Consider the following 23,230-nt stretch of genomic DNA (forward strand, 5'->3'; position numbering starts at 1 on the left):
CTTAGAAATGATTTCAGGGAAAAAGTGTCTATTTTCAGAACGATGCATGATTTTAAACTTGATTATAAACAGAGATAAGGCATAAGGTCAAGCAGACTGAAACGCACTTGGTTACAGGGTGGTTGGATGTCAATGAAAACTATGCCTTGTCTTTTTTTATCGGTCTAACACATTGAGCAAAACCAGACAGATGAATAATGAGGAAAGGGAGAAAGAACATGATAAATGTGAAGCAGGTGGTCGAGAAAGAGGCAAAAGTTGCAGAGAAACTGTGTGTGTATGTTTTTATAACTTTAACGGGATCTATTCTGTTATAAAAACTGAAAATATAGAGACCATTAGTAATTGTATAGTCCCAAGCTTATAGCCATGGGGGAGGTGTCAAAACTTGTCTTTAAAACAGTTTTAAGGTGTTGTTGAGTGATCATCACCACAACTACTCATAAACTATGTTTCAACAAGCATTCTGAAGGAAAATGATGATTGTCTCTAATGGCTCAACATGGACAAAAACAGGGAACCTGGACATGACAGGGTTCCCTGGTTGGTGGTCTGATGGAGTTATAAAGTTTCACTTCTCTTTCTCCGTCAACAAGGTGCCAAGAAGAGCTCTTGGGAGTTTTTGCCTATAGGATGCAGCAAAGCACATAAAGTCAAATCTTTATCCCTGAGGATAGTTTTGGACTCATGTTACATGAAGCTTTATTCAATTCATTCTGGAATGACAACAAATGTTGGGAAACTTTTGCAAATCTTGGAATTTCAAAGTTTTTTCCCCCCATGTTTTACATAAACAGGGAAAATGGCTCCTAGGTTAGAAATAATCCCTGATGATTGGAGATTAAGTTCTCAGTACATATAACATAAACGGGTGTTTGGTGTTTTACGTTAGAATTTAACACTAACCTGTAAGATTCGTATGGGTTTTTGTCGATTTTCCTTCCCTGATCCTCAGCCTCCCTGCATAACGTGTAATGTGTTTTTAGAACTCTGTAGATAAACTTTGGGCGTTTATTTAAAACTTGAAAATTAAGCGAGGACTGTATGTATTGCTCACACGCGGGCGGGTCATCCAAACTCCAGCCAAATCCCTCCCCTTCAAAAGACTGGAGTCGTGTGCGCGGATATAAAACCAGTGCGCTGCCCTCTCCCCAGTCTGGTACACCAGCTGCGAGGCGGCAGTCTGGAGAGCTGAGAGAAAGGGACAGAAATCTCATCCCTTCAAGTTTTTGTTCTACACACTCTTCGTCACTCTTTATCTATACTTGTCCTCTATAATCAACCGTTCTCTATTTTGCAACTAAGTCCTTATTCGTGAACAAAATGACCGGTGGCCCACTGACAGGGTTACTGGTTGCGCTCTGCATGAGCAGCGCAGTCCACGGTGTGCCAAAGAAGAGCAGAAGACAAACTGGCCAGTACCAGGTGTATCCTCAACTACATGACACAGCGGCTGTTCCTTCAGGTTAGTACAAAGTCTTCCGTGGATATGTTCTATAGTTAATGGCCTCGTAAACATTAAATTATGTCCTAATAATTCTATTTTGCACTTTATTGGAGTATTATGTAAACATGAGGAAAGAAAACTAATAGCAATACTAAAGTCAGAATAGTTATAGGTCTAGTAATATTTAACAATATTTATATATTTTTCCTAGTCGGCTGTGAGGAAAATGGTCGCTCATACAGGCTGAACGAGCAGTGGGAGAGATCCTACCGTGGTACTACTTTGGTTTGCACCTGCAATGGAGAGGCAGGCATCAACTGTAAATCTAACTCTGAAGGTCAGGAAGAGAACATCTACTTAGTGCAATATCATAGATTTAATAATTTTTTTTGAGCAGCCTACAACAGAACCAAGCAGCTTAAACACATCCAGATTTGTTTGGGAGAACGTCTTTATGCAGCAGCAGGAGAGATTTACACACAATAACAGCTGCTTGAGCTTTTGGTGTTTCCTTTGTTCTCTCAGTGGAGGAGACCTGTTATGATAAGCACAATGACCGGACATACCGGGTGGGTGAAACCTTTGAGAAACCACAGGACGGGTTGATGTGGGACTGCACCTGTATTGGCAGCGGTCGGGGAAAGATCAGTTGTAACACTGCAAGTAAGTTACACATTTACTTATGTGCATGCAGCTCAAATAACAATATTAAGCATGATTATATACTTTTATTAAAAAACAATTTGATTCACTTCCCTACAAGTACATGCCTTTTTTGCATAACCATTTGCTGTTTGTGTGGCATGTAGTTTTAGTAAAAGTTACATGACATCTGAGTGTTTTTACCGAGGGATTTATCACATTTTGTCATTCACAGATCGTTGTCATGACGGCAGGAGGTCATATAGAATCGGGGAAACTTGGCAGAGGCCTCATGATACAGCTGATTACATGCTAGAATGTGTATGTCTTGGAAATGGCAAAGGAGAGTATACCTGCAAACCTGTTGGTGAGTACTTTTACCCCATAGATCGAAAGGGCATTCAGGATCACCACTGCAAATATCTGGCATCAGTTCAAACAAACAAGCAAGTGGGACAGCATGTATTTCTGATTAGCACACAGCTATTGATTTTCACTTGGTTTGTTTCTCCTGAAATCAGCTGAACATTGCTATGACAACAGTGTTGCCACATCATATGTGGTTGGGCAGACCTGGGAGAAACCGTATGGCTGGATGATGCTGGACTGTGCCTGCCTTGGAGAGGGACATGGACAGATCACATGCACCTCCAAAAGTTAGTGCAACATGACCACACACACATGATCACATGTTTTTACTTCGGGGGCAATTTCTCACCACTGTTGTTCACCAACCAGATCGTTGCAATGACCAGGAAATGAAGAAGTCGTACCGCATTGGAGACACCTGGGAAAAGACTGACAAAAATGGACAACTTGTGCAGTGTCTGTGCTTAGGAAATGGCCGTGGAGAATGGAAGTGTGAGAGACACCATACGGGCCGAAGTTAGTTGTTCTAATATCCTCATTTAAATTTTACTGTGAGTCTTTTTAGTGTTAACAGCCCTAACAGTTGTCGTTCTCTGTTTGATGGTATACAGCTACAGGTGCTGTTGTGCTCACTCCCACCCGTTCCCAGCTGCTGCCTGATTCTACCATTGAGGGAACATGCCGTACCGATTCTGGTGCCTACTACTATGAAGGGCAGCGCTGGATCAGGAACCAGGGCAGCAAGCAGATGATGTGTACCTGTCTTGGTAATGGAGTCAGCTGTCAAGACTGGGGTAAGTGTATGAAGAAAGTGTAAAAAAACAAGTGCCCAAGGGAAGAAATGGATATAATTTAATCATTGTTGACATGTTTCCGGAATCATTCACACTTCTAATTTTCTTTAATTGACTTTACATAAGGTTGACAACCCTGATTCACAGTCCAAACAATTTCACATTCACAATCATCAGACGATCATTGACAGGCACCAACTGTTCAGAATGCGCTCTAATAAACATTTTCAAACTCACCCCAATCTCTCTCATGTAGAGGCCAAGAAACAAGTCTATGGAGGTAATTCTAATGGCCAGCCGTGTGCGTTCCCTTTCGTCTTCATGGAGAAGATCTACTACTCTTGCACTTCAGACGGTCGCACAGACGGGCAGCTCTGGTGCTCCACAACCTCCGACTATGAGACAGACCAGCAGTACTCCTTCTGTACTGAAAAAAATGGTGAGACTCAGCAACAGGGATAGAAACTTCAGCTTGAGCATTCAGTTGGTTTTGTTGACATATTAGGCAGTGATTACTGTTGCCTTGTCCTTATGGTCTGTCACTGAAATGGTAATATAATACAGTAACCAGATCAGAGCTTTACAGTGACAGCTGTGTGTGTCTTTCAATCCTAGCTATTGTGGCAACACGGGGTGGAAACTCCAATGGTGCCCTCTGCCACTTTCCCTTCCTCTACAGTGGTCGTAACTATACTGAATGCACCTCTGATGGGCGTCGTGATGGCATGAGATGGTGCGGTACTACCCACAACTACGACGCAGAACAGCTCTTTGGATTCTGCCCAATGGCATGTGAGTGTTTGTTCCACCCCAAAGAAAAACTTATATGTTGCAAATTTATCTTCTGGTGATATTAACCTTGTAAGACCTGGCCACCAATGACGTTAGGTGTTGATGTTTGGTTGAATGTAGGTTGTGATGTTTATTGAGCATAATTCAATGTGAGGACAGTGTGTGATATGTCTGCTCTGATTATTCAACCAATGCACACAGAGTTGCGTGCAGTCCTCCAAAAAGCCAGTTAAAATAAATGCTTGTTTTATCTCAACTTGTTCTCGCAGATTTTAAAGACTTTGTGCTTGCAAGGTTCAATTGTAGACAATTGGGTTGTAAATTACTGGTGCTTAGAGTGGTCATGGGAGAGTGATGACTCTATTAAGGCTCTTACATACCAATTATATAAAGTACACAAACTTGACACTGGTCTGAACGGAAGTCAGGAAAATTCACTGCCTGAACACACACAGCTGTGTATGTACATATAAAAACACTGACATACTTAAGTGCACAAAGCAAATTCCATCTTGTTTTGTATTTTTTTTCCAATCTTGTATTAATTAGCCAATGAAGAGGTATGTACCACCAATGATGGAATGATGTACCGTGTGGGGGACAAGTGGGACAAACGCCATGACATGGGTCACATGATGGAGTGCACATGCCAAGGCAATGGCCGTGGCGAGTGGAGCTGTGCTCCTCACTCACAGCTCCGAGGTAGGAGAGCTGACTCAATCTTCACTTGAAATAAAACTGTTGAATACTTTTTTATTGAAAGTAATCCATAAGGCATATAGCCTCAGATTAGAGCATAAAGGGTGTCTTTCTACTTCTGCCTTGCCTGTACATCTCCAGATCAGTGCGTTGTTGATGGCTTGACCTACGACGTGAACCAGGAGTTCACTAAGCGCCACACAGAGGGACACATGATGAACTGCACCTGCTATGGGCAGGGACGTGGACGCTGGAAGTGCGACCCTATCGGTGCGCTTGTGGCTCATTAGCTGTTGGGGGGATTTAACACTGGGCACTGCTGTAGCTGAAAATAATAGCCCACACTTCTCTGTCCCATCTTATCAACTGTTTGATTTCCCTATGTGTTGTTTTTAACAATAGATCAGTGTCAAGAGCCTCAAAACAGGGCGTTCTATCAGATTGGACAGGAGTGGGACAAAGTTCTCAATGGCCTTCACTACCGCTGTTACTGCTATGGCAACGGGGTTGGAGAAATGAGGTGTGAACCCCTGCAGACCCACCCAGGTAAAGGGAAAAAACAATTTCCAGCAACATCAGCTTTTCACTCTCCACATTCATTGGCATGCAGATGTCGTTGGCTTTTCAGTTTGAATGATACAACATCTCATGGGCCACATTAGGGCTCTTGGCTGGAGATTTGAGCGTCTTTGTATTATACACTATATCAGAGATATCAAGGAACTGGAAAAAAGTAATGCAGAGATAAAGAAAAGCTTCAGTTGGAGTCGATGCAATTTGTGTGAAAATACAAAGTCAAATCTAAAACTAAGAAGGATAGATATATTTTTAGATTTAGTATAAGTGACAGTTTTTATGTGCATTGTTGCATAGTCTTACAGATCATCAACACTTTTCACATTTGCATATTTTCATTAGAAATAATATTGTGTAAAAGTGTGTAAAATTTGGCAGGTTGAGGGGTTTCACTGCCTTTTTTCTACAGATGCCCAGAACAGGCAGTTCAAACAATGGCTCTAAAGAGAGCAATTCTTGTTTTCCAGAAGGTTTTAGAAGCTACTTTAGTTTTCAGAGATACTGTGAAAAGTCAGGTGAAGCCAAATTGCAACTATCTATTATTTATCTATTGTTTAAGATGAAGACACCAATGCCTCAAACACTAATGTAAAGAGTTTTGTTGCTGTGCCAATGTCACAACAGAGTATTAATTTCGTATAGTATTTTCAATTTCTCTATTTCTATAACCCTGATCTCACATCCCACACTGATGAGAAGAAAGCTTTTCTTGTTTAGTTGGCGCATAGAAGCAGAGGTTTGGAGTCTCTCTTGACTTTCAAATATAGCAAAAGCCTGTTCTCCCCTTTTGTCTTTATAGATTGGGAAGTTTTTTACTCCCCCGCCTGGCCTTGAGTGATTTTTTTTTTTTTTTTACCCTCTAAGGGGAAAGATTAAATTGCTGGGCAAAGTTTGTGGAAATTGGAGACAGTCACTTCCTGCCTCTGTTTGGATAAAAGTTGTTTGATTTGGCTTTTTATTGCAGCACATTATGAGTCCTGAATCAAGAAAGGTTACAGGTTCAGCTTATGTGAAGCTACATGTGTGTTTTCACGAGTGAATAGAGGCTAGATTAACTGTGATGAATATAGTACTCCGGTGTTATGTCAAACTGTAAACTGTCAGTGGGTGTTGATCTGGTTTAGCACCGTCTGATGGTTTGGTTCTGTCCCAAAATGATAAATTCTTTGGATGTACCTCAACGAAAATTAGCCAATTTTCACCCACGCTCCTTACAGTTAACACTATCATATTATATATAAATCTTTATTCTCATTGCCAGCAGCAGCCTTGTTCTGCACCACTCTTCTTATGTCTCCTCTGACACTTGGTGCTTAAACTCCTCAGACAACCACAGACCTGTCCAGGTGATCATCACAGAGGCAGGAAAACAGCCAGACTCCCGCCCAATTCAGTGGAACCCTTCTTCATCTGCCCACATCTCATACTACATCCTCAAATGGAGAATTGTGAGTCAAACTCTTGGTTTTTAGCAAACAATATGAATAGCCTCTTTCAATTAAAAGAGTATTTTGAATTAGCTGACTCGTAGCATTGGTAAAGGTGGATGAGGGGACTGAATGAGGTCAAAAGCTTTTGCTGATGTCTGAATTTAAGCTTAAACAAACAAGGTGATTAGTGGGTACATGAACTCTCTTTTGCCATCTGAATACACAAACATTGTTGTCTAACTTATCCTAAGTTAAATATTGCCTTCTCTGTGATTTTTTTCTCTGAAAAGTCTTTTTTACTTTGAAGAACTCAGAGAGTGAAAGTTGATTGCGATGTTAATGAACATTACACAAAGCCAAACAGATTTCCTCAGGGAATTTGTGTCACATTTTCTGGATCATTTAAGGTTATTGGTACTACCTGCTTTAAGAGTTTGGAGTTTTCCAACATTGCAAGGCCAGTCTAATACTGCTTATTCAGGATGTAGCAGACTTAAAAGCCATCACCTTTCTACCTTTACCTCTTATAGAAAAATACTCGCGCTCCCTGGAAGGAGGCCACCATTCCAGCCCACCTGAACTCCTACACCATCAGTGGGCTTCGTCCAGGCATCACTTACGAGGGTCAGCTGATCAGCATTCTGCACTTCGGACGCCGTGAGGTTACTCGCTTCGATTTCACAACCAATCATGGTTCCTGTGAGTAGACTAAAAGAGTGACATTCTTTGAATGCTGCAAATCAAAAGAAATATCTAAAAGAAAATTATTTTCCTTTTATCTCTCAAGTGGAGACATGGGAGGGAGAGACGACTATTCCTCCTCCAGTGGTGGACACCTCTGAGTCTGTGACAGAAATCACCTCAAACAGCTTTGTTGTGTCTTGGTCATCGGCTTCTGCTTCCATCTCTGGCTTCAGGGTGGAGTATGAGCTCAGTGAGGAGGGAGCCCAGCCAAAGGTTCTGGGTAAGAACCTTAAACCATTACTAAAACCTCCATAATTACCCATATTTCATTGTGTGCTTTCTGTATTGAGGCTCAGATTGATGTACCTCAGGTTAAATGAGATAAAAAAAATCTTTACCACTATAATTCTATTAGACATGTGCTATTTGGATAAAAGTCTCCATCATGGTAAATATACTTTTATACTGAGACGTTAGTAAACATAAGACGATTAAATATTGCCAAAGATAAGCAACATTACCCATAATATTCTCAGTTTTCCAGAAATATTAGATGTAGTAGTTCACTATAATGGAATAAAGTGGACAACAAATTAAAACCATAAATACTGTGTGTAACACTGAATAACCTTGTTTACTTATCTTTTGTTCCCCTCCAGATGTTGCTCGCAGCGCCACCTCTGTCACCCTCAGTGATCTCCTGCCCGGACGCAGATATAACGTCAGTGTGTATGAGCTGCCAGAGGGGGGACAACCCAACCTCATTCTGACCACCTCACAGACTACAGGTGAGAAAAACACTCTTGCTCCTTTTTGTGCACATACACTCCAACTTATGCAAAATTAGTCCATTTGTGGAAATTTTTTTTCCCAAATTTCCCAAATCTCTTTTACGTAAAATAGCTCCTGATGCACCTACTCGGCATAATGTGGATGAAGTTGAAGAGGCCCTTATCAGAATCAGCTGGACCAGGCCTCAAGCTCCTATTACTGGTAAGAAAACCACTTTTCTGCATGTTTGTATATGTAGATTGTCGATGTTAGGCCCACCACCAATGCCATAAGATGTTGTAATCATTTTTTATTCTGACTGTTCATAAATGCATACATGTGCCTGCAGGTTACCGTGTGGTGTACATGCCGTCCGAAGAGGGCAGCAGCAGCACTGAACTGAACCTGCCTGGCACAGAGACCGCAGTGACCCTGGTGGACCTTCATCCTGGCCTGCTGTACAACATCAGCATCTATGCTGTGAAGGATGACCTGGAGAGTGAGCCAGTTTTTGTGCAGGCCAACACTGCTGGATCTCTAAAACAAGGTATACAATTATAAATAGATACAATGTGTTTTAGATAACAAAGCTGCACACATTTCATATTGTAGCACTTTAGAATTTCAGTTTTTCTTTAATAAAAAACATTCACGGCTTATCTATCACTCATATGGCTCTTTATTCTTTTTATATCATTATTGGCTATCTGGCTGACAGTTTAAGCTGAGCAGATTAAGTACTTCAGCTGAAGATTCCTTAGAGGGTCTGGAATATTTAGAGGGGCTCTCCAGTGCAGAGTTAAGACACCACCTGTCAAAACATTGCTTTGTCAAAATATGATTTAACGTTTTAATATTTTTGTCATCTTATCTCCATCTTGATATGTTTCGACCTGCGAATGACCTGTAAATAATGGTGGGCTGAGAAACACTTTTTCAGATGTAGTTAAAACACTTAGTCGGACTCTATATATGTGCAGCCAACACCACTAAGAACACCACAAATACCTCATAAATCCTTAGTATGTAGTATATAGTGGAAAATCAGACACTGTAGACTAATGGCCTTTAATCTTTTTGACATTTGTCTTTGCTTTCTGCTTTGTTCATGCCAAGATTTGTAAATATATGAGCGTGGAATTTGCCAAACTATTTTGCTGTACTGATCTTTGAGGTTTGGATTTTTTTTAAGGTTTTCCTGTACTATTAGTGAGCCCTCTGCCAAGCTTTCAAAACTAAGTTAGTATTTTTTCTAATAAAAGTTTAAATTGAGTTTTTCCCTAAATCAAACAGTGAGCATTTTAGAGCCCCAACAAACACATTAAATGTCCTTAGTGTTCCAATAACTAAAGTGGTGACCCACTAATAACAACTAGCAATGTGCTGCTTACATTCTCACAGACCTCGGAATAGTAAATAAGGCAAATATTTAGTTACATCTAAGCTATTTTAGAGGCATAAAGGTAATATTAACATGAATACAATAGCTAGATAAGTAGTAGTAATAATGAACAGATATTAATTTAAGTTTATCCAGCGAAAGGTGTTAAGTCTGAATCCCTCTTGTTCTCTTCACAGAGGAGGTCCCAGCTCCCACAGACCTGCAGTTCTATGAGGTCTCAGATGTGAAGATCACCATAACGTGGACTGGTCCACCCAATGAGGTAACCGGTTACAAAGTGACCTTTTTGCCAATGGATCGTGATGGCACTGAGCTCCGGCCCATGCAACTGCCTGTTTCACCCAATGCATATGCTGAGATCGATCATTTACAACCCGGCACACTCTACCGCTTCTACATCTATGCCATCAGTGGTGGAGGAGAGAGCAAACCTCTTGTGGGAGAGAAGTCTACCAGTGAGTGGACAAAGACCCGAACACAGACAGAGGGATTTCAGTGTATATAAACCAGAGAATTTCAAACACGTGTTATATTTTCTTTCTCTTGCAGAACCAGATGCACCAACAGAAGTGCGTTTCACTGACATCGGCCCCGACAGTGCATTGGTCATCTGGGATGCTCCCCGTGCCATTGTTACTGGCTTCCGACTCTTGCTGAGCATCGAGGGCTCCAACCCCATTGAGAAGAGGATACCTGGAGCGGTCACCCAGTACGCCTTGAAGAACTTACGTCCAGACACACAGTACACAGCCACCCTGCACTCTGAACTGGACAATGAGCTTAGCGAGGGCATCACCACATATTTCACCACTGGTCAGTATGAGGAGAAACAAACCATCAACAGAAATTTAAATAGCTGCAATGACTTCAGTCTTACTTTTCCTATTCTGTCATCATCCCAGCTCCCCGGATGGGAAATGCCCCTGCTTTCAGTACTGAGGTCACTGATTCCTCCATCATCATTTCCTGGATTCCTGTCCGCAGATTCAGCTACAAGGTAAAAGTCTTAATCAGCTCAACACATAAAACAAACAAAATAAATAAAAATTAATAAAACAATTATGTTCAAGTTAAGTAGCGAGAGAGTTATGGAGCTACAGTGAATGATCACCTGTTTCTGCAGCTGCCCTGAGTTCTGTTGAACATTTAGTGTTTTCCAGATGATTATTTTGGTCTCACCGCCTTTAACTGAACTGCTCTGGATCAGTCTGCCTGCACTCATCTGTCTTGTTTACAGCCAAAGCAAGTGCACAGTTATCTATCTGTTCAACACAGAGTGGCAGACAGACAGAGTTAGCAACCAGCTGGTGAGCTTAGTGAAGCATTTAGGAACTAAAAGACTGATATTTCCCCTAGATTCTGGTGGAGACCCTGAAACAGCTTGTAAATTGGACATACACGAGCGAATAATAATTAATAAGCACGTGGCTGTTTGCTAAAATCTCAGTGTTGTGTTCACAGGTCATTGTGCAGTTACCAGCTGTAAACATTTGAATGTAGATTTTAGGTCCTGTGGTATTTTTTTAGAGAATTTTCTCTAGCTTTTGATCTACGCTTTTGCCTCCTCCTTTTCTTCTCCAGCTATCTGTGCTCCCCAGCGAGGAAGGCGAGGCTCCCAGAGAAGAGACCTCTGACTCTGGACGTATTTACATTACTGATTTGATTCCCGGAACTGAGTACACCTACTCAGTTCAGCCCATTTTCAATGGTCGCAATCGTGGAAATCCCATCACTCGCAACGTTGTCACTTGTGCGTATCTTCTTCATCTTAACTAAGATATAGACATAATGATGGCTTCTCAATATAAACAACTAGAAAATAATTGGACAATCAATATTACAATGATGTTACTGTGAGCCAGTGCAGCGCTGTTAAACCATTTGGCATTAGTTTGTGCATGACCTTAGTGTTGCATGAAGTTAAGTTTTTAATGTGTCATGGTTTGCTTTTCTCCTTTTCAGCTTTGTCTCCTCCCACTGACCTCAGAGTGGTGTCCAACCCCAACTCAGGAGATCTCACTGTCTACTGGGTAGCCTCCAAAACACCAGGTAAATATGGACTGCGCACCCTACACACAACCAGCCAATTGGATCACACTGAGTCTAGACTTTGGCCCTTGAATGGTATTTTTTTCCACCGTGACAAATATCTCTTCCCAGCATTCCCTTTTCAGCTCATACTGTGATTCATAGATTGCAAAACTCTCCTGACATTATGCTCAATCTCCTCCATATTTGTCCCATCACTCTCTGCAGGAATCACAGGGTACAAAGTGACAAGCATGCCAACCAACGGCCAGAGAGGAAATTCCCTTGAAGAGTTTGTTCCAGTGGATCAGAACTCGTGCCAGCTAGAAAACCTTAATCTGGGTGTGGAGTACAACATTAGTGTTTTCACTACCAAGGGCAATGTGGAAAGTGTGCCAGTGTCCACTATTGTCATGCCAGGTAGGAGCCAATCGGAAGGCAATTATACATGATAAACACACAGCTGTGTCTACAAAAATGATATCAAAGCTTTTGCCATTAAAAACTGGGTTTGAGTCAAACAGGAAAACATTCCCAATATTTCACCTCCTGTCAACAAGTTTTACTCCCAACCTTATGATGTTATAAAAGAAACTAAAGCTGCATTTGTTGGCTTTTGACTACTAGGGAGAGGCAATACTCCATAACTATCTAACAGACTGTAAAGTGTAGCTTTATAGAGTTGTTTTATCTGGTAAGCTTGTAGAAAAATATTTCCACTTGTACATTTAGCAAACACACTCATTATGCGCTCAGCTCAGCTGTATTCTTTAACATCTCAGAAAAATTCCACCAGGCAGGCCACGTATAGAAAGTTTATCTAAACGTTATTACTTAAGAGGAAATATAGAATACAAATGAGAGCAGCAAATCAGTCTATACAGGAATTTTTAAAAAAGCAGCGCTCGGGTCTGTTCTCTGATGTTTTTACCATAAGTCACCATTACACATTAGGCAGATATCAAAAATAGATCATTTCTAATGCAGCTTTACTTATCATTATCCACTACTAACATGACCACTGGGTAACCTGTCATATGCATGAAGATCACCTTTTTTTTGTTCGATAAGGTATTTTTTTTTCAGCATGACCAATAATATTAATCATTGCCTGCATTTTACTTTAAAATTGGGAATGTTTTTAAGTCCAGTTTTGTGTAATTTTCTGGCATGGCTGTCTCTCTTTAGTTTTCCAAATGCTTTTTTGGGAATGAACTTATGTCACCAATGTAATTATTTTTTTTATTTTCTGTCTAATTTTTGCTTGCGCCTTGCACCTGGCCTAACCCTTTCAGAAATCCCCACACCACGTCACATTGACTTTGTCAACATTACTGACACCACCATTGGCCTGCGCTGGATCCCTCTGAACTATACCACCATTAACGCTTACCGGATAACGGTAGTTACGTCAGGCGAGAGCTTGCCAATTTTCCAAGATTTGGTGGAGGCATCTTCTGGTTATTACACCATTCATGGTTTGGAGCCGGGCGTGGACTATGACATCAGTATCACCACTGTTACAGAAGAGGGGGAGAGCGAGCCGACCACACACACAAAGCAAACACATGCTGGTGATTTATTCTTTCACTCCATTTTTGGGGACGATTTGGGTTTTGATCTGAGAGAACTCAGGAAGTTGTTTTATTAGTTGGGGGACATATCATGTTTTTCATGTTGACAACATTAGATCACCAGAGTTTCCTTTTTGGCTATCTTTACATGTTATAAGCTGAGCTAATGGTAAACCTGAATAGTATTATATGCAAATTATTTGGTTCAGAATCACCGTTGCAGAATCACCGGAAGATGCTTTAGAGTTGCATTTCACCTGTCATCTGACCTTTGGTATTTCCCTACAGCATGTTTTTGATTTTAGTTTGCAGTTTAGCTAATTTTCCATACATTTACCCATTAAAAGGGCCATCAAAAATAGATAAGAGAGAATGAACTGTTATTTTGCCCAATAAACAGGTAAGGTAAGAGTAAGCAAACCCATTTTAGTGTCCTGCCATGGTCTTTTTTGCTGGTCGTATTGCCACTGTCATATTCTGAATCAGATTTGGTCTCAAACAACTACAGACATGTTTGAGAAATATCTTTTTGCAACCTTTAGTAAGTTCATTATTTGCTTTTTATAGCTTCATACTGGTAAGAAGAAGACGTGGTACACAAAACTCAGAGTGCTACCCTTGAGTTGTGCTGTTAGGAGGCGAGCCTTAAAGTGCACAGAGCTATTACTAACTGCATAACAGGCAATTTGAGATTAGGCTTTTTAAATTTTTTGTTAATCATGCAAAGCTATTCTAGTGCTGAATAAACATTCTACTATTTGACAACACATCTTTGAATTTCACCATATCAGATACATTTTCATCATTCCGTTGTAAACTGACTTTAATTTGGTTAAGCTTGTTTATCCTGTGCTAACTATAGCCTATAACCTCTCATTCTTCCAGCTGTGCCAGCTCCTACAAAGCTGCATTTTGGAGGGGTGGGCCCTGACCACATTAGGGTGACATGGACTATCCCCAACATTGCCACACCAAGCGACATCTCTCGATTTGTGATACGTTACCACCCTGTAGCCACAGATGATGACCTCAAGGAGGTTAATGTTGGTGGATCCACCAACACCTTCCTGTTGCAGAGTAAGATGACATATATTATACAGTGTGCCTCACAAACTTTAAAAGACAAAATTGCTTATTTACTTTGCATTGCTCTATGGTAGTCCATTCTAACTGCATTTCTCACCTTTTCCAAAAAGACCTGCTGCCCAACACCGAGTACCGTGTCAGTGTTGTGTGTGTTTATGGTGAACGTGAAAGTGAGCCTGCCACTGGGACTCAGAGGACAAGTGAGTTGTCATTGGTTTTCATTGCTGGTGCATTTAAGAAGATCTGAGGGGGTAGCAAATTTTACTCTTGTCAATTTTTTTGCTAACTATTCAGTCATAGTATAAAAATACTTGACAAATTTGCACAAAATGTTGATTTTTTTTCCAAACATAAATTTAAAGTGAATCAAGAAGCTATTATTATTGTCATTCTGCTACATACAAAGCATGTCATTGAATGAAATGTCGTTCTGTGCAGACTACTAGAGCGATACACAAAATGACACAAAGTGCAACAACAATTAGCACAAAACTCAAAGTGACATATTATACAGACAATATTTGCAAGACATTAACAGTCCAGGACTGTGATCATTCACAGCCTGAGAACATGTGGATTATCTAACAGCAGCACAAGAATGAGGTAGAATGGTACATTCACAAATATGCAATGTGGGTTTATTAATAGCATATATTATACTTTTTATTAATATTACTGGCTCAGTTTGTGTAAAACTGTTTTATAACAGATATTCATGGTATTGTGAATCGTTGTTTTGTGGAGAGGGGGAGCTGGAGTCATTCGTGTTTGCCTCCAATTCTATATTTGCTGTTATCTTTGCATGTGAATTGAAGTTTCCAAAACCTTTTTCCTCCAGCTCTTGACTCCCCAACTGGGTTAGATTTCTCTGAAATTCGGACCAACTCCTTCACTGTCCACTGGCTGTCTCCAAAGTCTACCATTACTGGCTACCGCCTCCGCTACCAGAAGACCAGTGGTGGGCGCGCTAAGGATGAGAAGCTTCCCCCAACCAGGAACCACTATACTGTGACTGGACTGGCACCTGAAACAGAGTACATTGTATATGTGTATGCTGTCAGCAACAATCAGGAAAGTGAGCCTCTGACTGGCACACAGGCCACCAGTAAGTTTCTACACTTGGACCTTCTTTGTTTATTTTTCCATTGTGACATTCTGCAGCTGGATTTCAGTTTCTATTTTATTCCTGAATTATGTTATGTAGTAAACCAACCCCTCCCTTTTTCAAATGCTCTCTTGTAATCCTTTTTAGTCTCTGATGCACCCACTGACCTAAAGGTAACATCATCTACCCCGACCAGCATCTCTATTCGCTGGGACGCCCCATCTGTTTCAGTAAAGAGCTACAGGATCACCTACGGAGGCACAAGTCTGTTCTCTGTGATTTGGTTCATAGTTTTCTCTTAACTTCAGGATCATTCAGAGTTTAACACACTATCCTTATTTGTTATTCTAGGTGGTGAATCTCCCCAGGAGTTTACAATCCCAGGCACGCAGACCTACGCTACCATCACCGGGCTGCAGCCTGGGACCGACTACACTATCACAGTCTATGCTGTAACAGCACGAGGAGACAGCCCTGCCTCCAACACCCCCGTCTATATAACTCACAGAACAGGTACAGGAACATGACAAAAAGATCTAACATTGAGATGTTATTATAGATCTAAACTTGATTATGTATCCGTGTTTTCTTTAGATACTGAGCCCCCTACAGAAATGAAAGTCACTGATGTGAGTGACAACGCCATCACTGTGCGCTGGTCTCCAGCTCAGGGACCAGTCAGAGGCTACAGGATCACAAGTGTTCCCAAGAACGGTTTAGGACCCTCCTACTCAGAGGTCGTAGCCCCCGGTTAGTAAAAGTTGTCATTTATCATTTTAAAGCAACATTTTTCCAAGACAGTGTCCTCCTTTCATCTGCTCTTTTTCTGCTTCCCTATTCCAGATCAGACCTGGATGACATTCACAGGCCTGATGCCCACTGTTGAGTATGTTGTGAGTGTTTATGCCCTGGGTAATGATGGACAACCTTCTTCCCCTGTGGTGAACAATGCTATCACTGGTTAGTTTGACTCAATGCAATTAAAACGGATCTAAAAAAGTTAATATAAGGACTGTTTAAGGCTCAAGAAAGAGATACATGCTCTGAAGTATCTGGGTTACAATTACTTTTATAGCTGTAAAAACATGTAAAAAAAAAGGAATTTCTCTTTGCTCACCTGTGTGCAATAGCAATAACAGCTTATGGCATTTTTTTCTGGTATTTTGTTCACAGATAGAGGTTGGACAGTACTTTATGTCAGACTTTATGTCAGACACATTTAATGAGAACCAAGTCAAACAATTCATTACTACAATTTTCATCACATTTTTTAGTTGTGTAGCCATGTTTAAGGCAGTTATTCATGAGATTCCTCTGTTGGAGGATTTGAGCACTGCTCATTTTAAATAGTACCCATTTTAAAATCCCACCTTCACAGGGCAAATGCTAACTCAAGCCAAATGAAGCAAAGTGAATCTGAATCGGCAGCCTACTTTGAGCTGAAATGAACACTCTGATCTTCTCTTTTCTTGTAGCAATGGATCGTCCCAAAGAATTGACCTTCTCTGACATTGAGTCCAACTCCATGCGCATCACTTGGGACAGTCCAGATGGCAGAGTGACATCATATCGTGTCTTGTACTCAAGCTCAGAGGAGGGCGAGAGAGAGTTGCGTCCAGCACCAACAGGTGACCAGGACAGTGCACTGCTGACTGGCCTTCGCCCCGGCACTGAGTACACAATTAAAGTCATCGCCCTCAATGACCGAACACCCAGCACACCTTTAGTGGGAACACAAGCCACAGGTAGAAATGTACAGAAAACAATAACACAGTCATTCCTCGGTTTTTTGTGGGTGCTTTAATGTTTTGACTTGCAATTGTGCCTCTGTGTCTCAGTAATACCTGTGCCAACCGACATGAGGATCTCAGACATCGGCTCGTCAGTCATCACTGTGTCTTGGCAAGCTCCAAATGCTCGCTTGACAGGCTATCGTGTGGTTGTCACCCCCAAGAACATTAATAGTCCCCGCAAAGAAATGAGTGTTGCTCCAGACACCACTCGTGTTGTTGTACCAGGGCTCATGGTAAAAACTGTTCTTTTTCTCATTTTTGTTTGCCTTTGGTTTAGATTAATTAATCATTAGTCAGTGTATAAATACTTGCTGTTTTTCTGTATACTGTAGGCAGCCACTCCATATCTGATCCAGGTCTACGCTCTGAAAAACTCTGTCACCAGCCGACCACTAGAGGGAGATGTCACCACATTAGAGGGTACCTTGCTGCAGCATAAACTGACATATTACTGTTTATCACTTCTTATTCACTGATCTGTTTCTCTTTTGCTCAATGCAGATCTAAGTTCTCCTCGCCGTGTGCGCATCTTTGATGTGAAGGATACTTCTCTTACACTGACCTGGCGCTCCAAGGTGGAAACTATCACTGGTTTCCTTATTGAAGCCACACCCATCAGTGGCTCGCATCACACCATCAGCAAGACTATCCCAGCAGATACTTACACTTACACTCTCACAGGTAGACTACACCTTCCTGATAAGTAAACATTTAGAAATATTAAGACTTGTCTAAGGGGGAGATTGTTGTATCAGCCTTGATCAAGAAATTGTGTGTCTGTATGTGTGTGTTTTTTAGGTCTGCAGCCAGGCACCACATACTCGATCAACTTGTACACTCTGAATGGCAACACAAGGAGCCCTCCCTTTAATCTCAAAATTGAAACAGGTATAATGCAAATCTGTGCCCATCCCTCTGTTACAATAAGGCTTAATAATGTGCCAATGTAGGACTTTTTCAGAAATATTAATATATTTCCCTGGTGTTCAATCTCTGTCACTGGATGCACCACAAAATGTGCTCTGTACAACAGAGCGGTGGAAAAAATAAGGCACACACTGATTTAGGTAAATGTGCCTTTCTCTCCACTGTAGTTGTGGTACACTTTGGTCTTAAATGGGGTATTTACACAATGGTGGAATATGCCCGTCTAGATTTTTACCTCAACAAAATATTATTTTCTTGAATTAGAGAGTGCTTTTCAGAAATCTCTGATAATTGGCATTATAGTTGTTGGCACCAGTTTTTGAGAAGGGAAAATAATCCATCTAATGAAAAATATGTTATCTGTGGTTCTGCTATACAGATTTGATTTAATTAAACCTACTTTAACAAACTTATGGAAATGCTAAGTTATACATCTTACGTAACTTAAATGACAAATGCATTCATTGACAAATTAAGTCTTGCATCAAACACAGTGACAGCCTTACAGTGTGCACATAGCTGCAACAGACAAGCTAATGCAATATTTGTCTCTATAGCGAGACCAGTGGTCCAGGCTCCCACCAACATCCAGTACACGTCTGTGACCCCCAACTCCATCTCCTTCACCTGGCAGCCACCTGCCACACACATCACAGGATACTACATCACATACGAGGGGTCAGGAAGAACACCACAGGAGCTCAGCCCGCAACCCCACGCAGGCCAAAACTACGCCACCATAACTGGTATGTCAACCACTCTCTTTTTACTGCAAATATTAATAATTTAAGTTACACAATATTTGAATTTGAAAGAATAATTCAGTCTAGATGCTGGCAAGATTAAAAAACTCATACAGGGAGCCTCAGGGCTCACACACACACATATATGTATATTGCACTAGGCATTTCTATGCACTGTGTGATCATTTCTTCTCTGCCCAGGCCTGAGACCAGACACAGTGTACATCATCAAGATCATCGCTATCCAAAATACACAGAGAAGCACACCACTGGTGGGCAGAATCAGGACTCGTGAGTATTCTGGGAATTCTACTTTTTACAGTGAAATGTGACCAGTTCCAGTGATGTAATTGAGAGGTCCAAAGTTGAAGGAAATTGTCAATAAACATAATGTGAAATTTAAGGATCAAAAGGCTGCTTTTATCTGCTCAGCCTGCTGTTTTGCTGTTAGAGGCCTTCAGATAAACTATGAAGCGTTTGGCTCCTAAAACCATAATGCCCTTTTTTTATTTTGAATGTCTTCATGCATGTCATTCAAAATATTTATGCGTGTTTGTAATAATACATTATGACACACTTTGCTACTTGTTAGTGCCCCAATATTGCTGCATATATGTTGCCTCCTGTTGGCTAAGATAACGTAAAGCAGCTCTGCTTGACCCTGCCTGGATCTAACCTGCTTGCTTCCCTAACCCGGTCTCTCCCGCCTAGAGCCAGACTCCTTGCTTCCCCGGCCTCTGCCACAGCCCCACCGCCCCGGAGGTACTGACAGGCTTGATGTGCCTGAAACTGACTCGGACAACAGAGTTCAGGTGATGGGCACCAATAGCCAGGATGGGAATAGTGGTCAGAGCCAGCATGTGGAGTACACAGAGTTCAACAGTGGAGATGGCAACAGGTTTAATGGAAACAATGGAAACCCACAGTCTCCCTTAGAGCAAGCTCGTGAGCCCCTGGTCTTTGTCCCCCTCCCTGATGCAGAGGGACGCAGAAAGCCCATAGTGAGGCTCAATGTGCCCATCGGAACCACATTTGATAACGACACAAGAATGCCACAGGAGGCCCAAACTCGGACCAGCATCTCCTGGAAGCCTTACAGGCAGAGCAGTGCCTACCTTGTATCCTGTTATCCTCTCACAAACTTAGATGAAAAGATGTTCCAGGTAAGAGGCGCGAGCCACCACAGGTCTCAAAGATAGAAGAGCTATATAATTTCAAGTGGACAAATAATTTCTCTCTCTACTAATGTAGGCCCGCCTGCCTGGCACAGCCACCACTGCTACTCTGATAGGACTCAGCCCTGGAGCAAACTATAATGTTATCGTGGAGGCACTTTTGGGGGCTCTTAAACACAAGATTCTGGAGCAAGTAATCACAGCTGGAAACACAAGTAAGCATCTGATAGTAACTGTTGGCATCAGGGCAAATTCAAAATTTAGAGTAATATATATATATATATATATATATTTTTTTTTTATTAGGTGGTGAATCCATGACTGTATTGCACCAGATTCTATAGTTCAGGAAATAACAGAAACTCTCTCAAACCTTTATTTCTTTTTGACCTCCTATTTCATCTCTTAGTACAACCACAGCACATCTAATCACATTTTCACGTAATCACATTTTCATAATCACGTTTTATATAATAAGTTCTAGTTTTGTTGGGCTTTAGATTAGGAGGCTCACATTTTGTCTATTAGTAGCAAGGTTTATGGTTTGATTCCTGAACTCTACAAGCTACATGTTAAAGTGTCCTCGGGCAGGCAAAAAAAGAACTTGATGTGAGGGATAAAAAAAAGTGCTACATGAAAGGTATAGATGACTGAAGCTTCAACTGCAAAGTAGTAACAGTAGAAATTCCTCTATCCATTAAATACTTCCACATGTGTTATACCATCATTTGAAATTGTAGCATTATTCTTAATTGCAGATGTGTGTTTAAAACTTTAAAAAGGTTTTTAAAAAAAGGAGGCATGGCCAGATACAGAATGTATTATTAACAAGCTAATTAAAACCATGATGGAAAGGTTCAGTTTTGAAGTAAATTAGGGTTCACACAAACATCTAAGTTTTTCTCACATTTTCCCCTTATCCATCTACTTTCAGTCCCAAATGGAGTTCCTTCTACTAAAGACTCCTGTTACGATGCCTTTACTGCAACCTACCATGATGTTGGGGCTGAATGGGAACGGATGTCTGAGACAGGCTTCAAACTGTGGTGCAGGTGCTTGGGCCTGGGCAGTGGCCATTTTAGATGTGATTCATCAAGTAAGTTCTACTTGGGATATATGCCAGCATACATATGCATGGTCAGAACTGAAAGTCATTGAACTTGATTTTGCTAATATTTTGTATGTGATTAGAGTGGTGCCATGACAATGGCATCAACTATCGAATTGGAGAGCGATGGGACCGTCAGGGAGAGAACGGCCACTTAATGAGCTGCACTTGTTTGGGAAATGGCAAAGGAGAATTTAAGTGTGAACCACGTAAGGCCTTATTGATACCCAAATAAATATTGTACAGCTATCTAATGAAGTTTAGGAGTTGCATTTTAATTATGTGTATATCACACAGATGAATCATTGTGTTACGATGGCGACAAAACCTACCAGGAGGGCAACCAGTGGCAGAAGGAGTTCCTGGGTTCCATCTGCACCTGCACATGCTTTGGAGGACAACAGGTACAGCACTGTCTGCCTCCCTGGATTCACAGCTGACATTGTGAGGGTATTCATTATGGTCATTCGGGAGTTAAATTAAGCATAATTCAATGTGCGTTTTGTCTCATCAGGGATGGCGTTGTGACAACTGTCACAAACCAGGTGCTGATACTGATGTCAGTCTGTTGCAGCCTGTTAGATATGGAGACAAAATACTGCACAAAGTGAGTGGAATACTTCTAATGTCTTGCATGATCAATTCTAGTTCATTTTAAAGTAGACTGTATGTTCAAAATCATCAAATGGTCAAAAATCATTGGTTTTGAACACCGATTTACTTTTTCCCTTTTTAAATTGAATTCAATATCTTCATTCAAATAATAGTCATCTGTAAGCACATCTTAACCTTTAACTCTTACCATGACTTTTCCTCCAGAATATTCACTGCCCCATTGAGTGCCTCAGACCCGAGCTACTGGCAGACATACACGTTCCTCAAAATTCTCAGAAATAACGGATTGGTCGTCTGACATCTGCTTTGCTCCGTCACCGTCCAGTTGCTGCACTGTCTCACCTTGTAGAAGCCACGCTGTTTGTGTGACTGAAACTGCCTTATCACTTCCTTTATATGTTACACTGCCCTGCTGTTTGATCAGTCCCGATCATGTTCTTTTGCCAGTCTTTTCACTGTTGGCTCTAAATTCAAGATCTGTTGAAAACTCCCTCCGAACACTTTCATTCACTTACTTTATGTAAGCCTGAGTTAAAAGCACTTAGAACTTGTCACATTCAGATTTACTGGATGTACTTGTCAAACTGGCCCTTTTTTTCTCCACTGAAATATTTCAAAACCATTCCTAATTAAAATAGCATCAGAAAGCACTGTGTTAAGAGTGTCTATGTAGTTATTAACCACATTGTTTCAATTGTCCATGAAAATGAGCTTTTCTTTTCTGTAGCCCTTCTGTTGTTACAAAGGGGTCGCACTGTGTGTGATTGACACATTCTGATTTGTAGTGTCTTTTACTAATTTATCCCTTTAATCTCAACTTGTGAATGTGTGAACAAGGATGTGAGAATGTAAACTGTTCTATTTTTGTATTGTTGTCAGTGCCAAAGTCGTTTCTACCTTTGACAAAAGAAGTGCCTTATTTTAATAAAGCCGGAAATCCTGAAATGTACAGTTGTGTTTCTGTAAATTTTGTATACACATATACATTTTGTTTTGCATTAAGATTCTTAAATTCACTTTCCATTAATCCATTATGCCGTCTATTACGAACTGAAAACATAAATGAAGAAATTGAAGGCCGTGTTTGTGTTTTGGATTTAAAAATTACCCAAAACTTAAAAAAACGTAGAATGATGGTTCAAAACATTAGATGACAATATTTTCTGATTTTAAGAGTGACAAAGAAAAGAGATCAAGATATATTTGGAAACTACAATAACTTTGAACATGGCTTTATCCAGTGTTCACACTTCTGTTCTTACACTGGATTATGCAAATGCAGCATGCAGGGCAAAAACAAGAAACTCTATCAAGCGTTGAAGTCAGTGTTTGGTATGACTACCTTTATTCTTTAACACATCCTGAATCATGTTAGTAAAGCTTTGTTGCGTAAATAGCATATTTCAGAATATAGATAGACTAATAATCATCTTCACCAGTATATGAAACATCCATCTTTCAGTCCACGTT

The 23,230-nt window shown here is 40.8% G+C and overlaps 1 protein-coding gene across 2 annotated transcripts; it reads left to right on the forward strand.

Moving 5' to 3' along the window:
- The first annotated feature begins 1,159 nt into the window (after positions 1-1,159).
- On the forward strand, positions 1,160-22,709 carry fn1b (fibronectin 1b). 2 transcript variants are annotated; one of them, XM_072380833.1, is made up of 46 exons: positions 1,160-1,465; positions 1,659-1,784; positions 1,973-2,110; positions 2,325-2,456; positions 2,611-2,745; positions 2,828-2,974; positions 3,070-3,252; positions 3,509-3,691; positions 3,868-4,044; positions 4,594-4,746; positions 4,885-5,013; positions 5,146-5,289; positions 6,646-6,767; positions 7,280-7,448; positions 7,537-7,713; positions 8,093-8,221; positions 8,337-8,426; positions 8,554-8,751; positions 9,783-10,061; positions 10,156-10,419; positions 10,509-10,603; positions 11,188-11,356; positions 11,569-11,655; positions 11,863-12,054; positions 12,930-13,208; positions 14,094-14,285; positions 14,405-14,494; positions 15,133-15,399; positions 15,547-15,663; positions 15,751-15,912; positions 15,994-16,149; positions 16,243-16,359; positions 16,875-17,144; positions 17,238-17,425; positions 17,525-17,612; positions 17,694-17,873; positions 17,991-18,080; positions 18,677-18,865; positions 19,064-19,153; positions 19,574-20,025; positions 20,114-20,252; positions 20,972-21,133; positions 21,229-21,354; positions 21,443-21,549; positions 21,660-21,752; positions 21,965-22,709. In XM_072380833.1, the coding sequence occupies exons 1-46, from the start codon at positions 1,324-1,326 to the stop codon at positions 22,040-22,042; spliced, it is 7,392 nt and encodes a 2,463-aa protein (XP_072236934.1). In that variant the 5' UTR covers positions 1,160-1,323; the 3' UTR covers positions 22,043-22,709. The 2 variants fall into 2 exon arrangements, with proteins under 2 accessions (XP_072236934.1, XP_072236935.1); XM_072380834.1 differs by lacking the exon at positions 12,930-13,208.
- Positions 22,710-23,230: the final 521 nt, after the last annotated feature.

This window comes from Leuresthes tenuis, unplaced genomic scaffold, assembly GCF_036924035.1.
Source record: "Leuresthes tenuis unplaced genomic scaffold, fLeuTen1.0.hap1 SCAF_2, whole genome shotgun sequence".
NCBI lineage: Eukaryota > Metazoa > Chordata > Actinopteri > Atheriniformes > Atherinopsidae > Leuresthes > Leuresthes tenuis.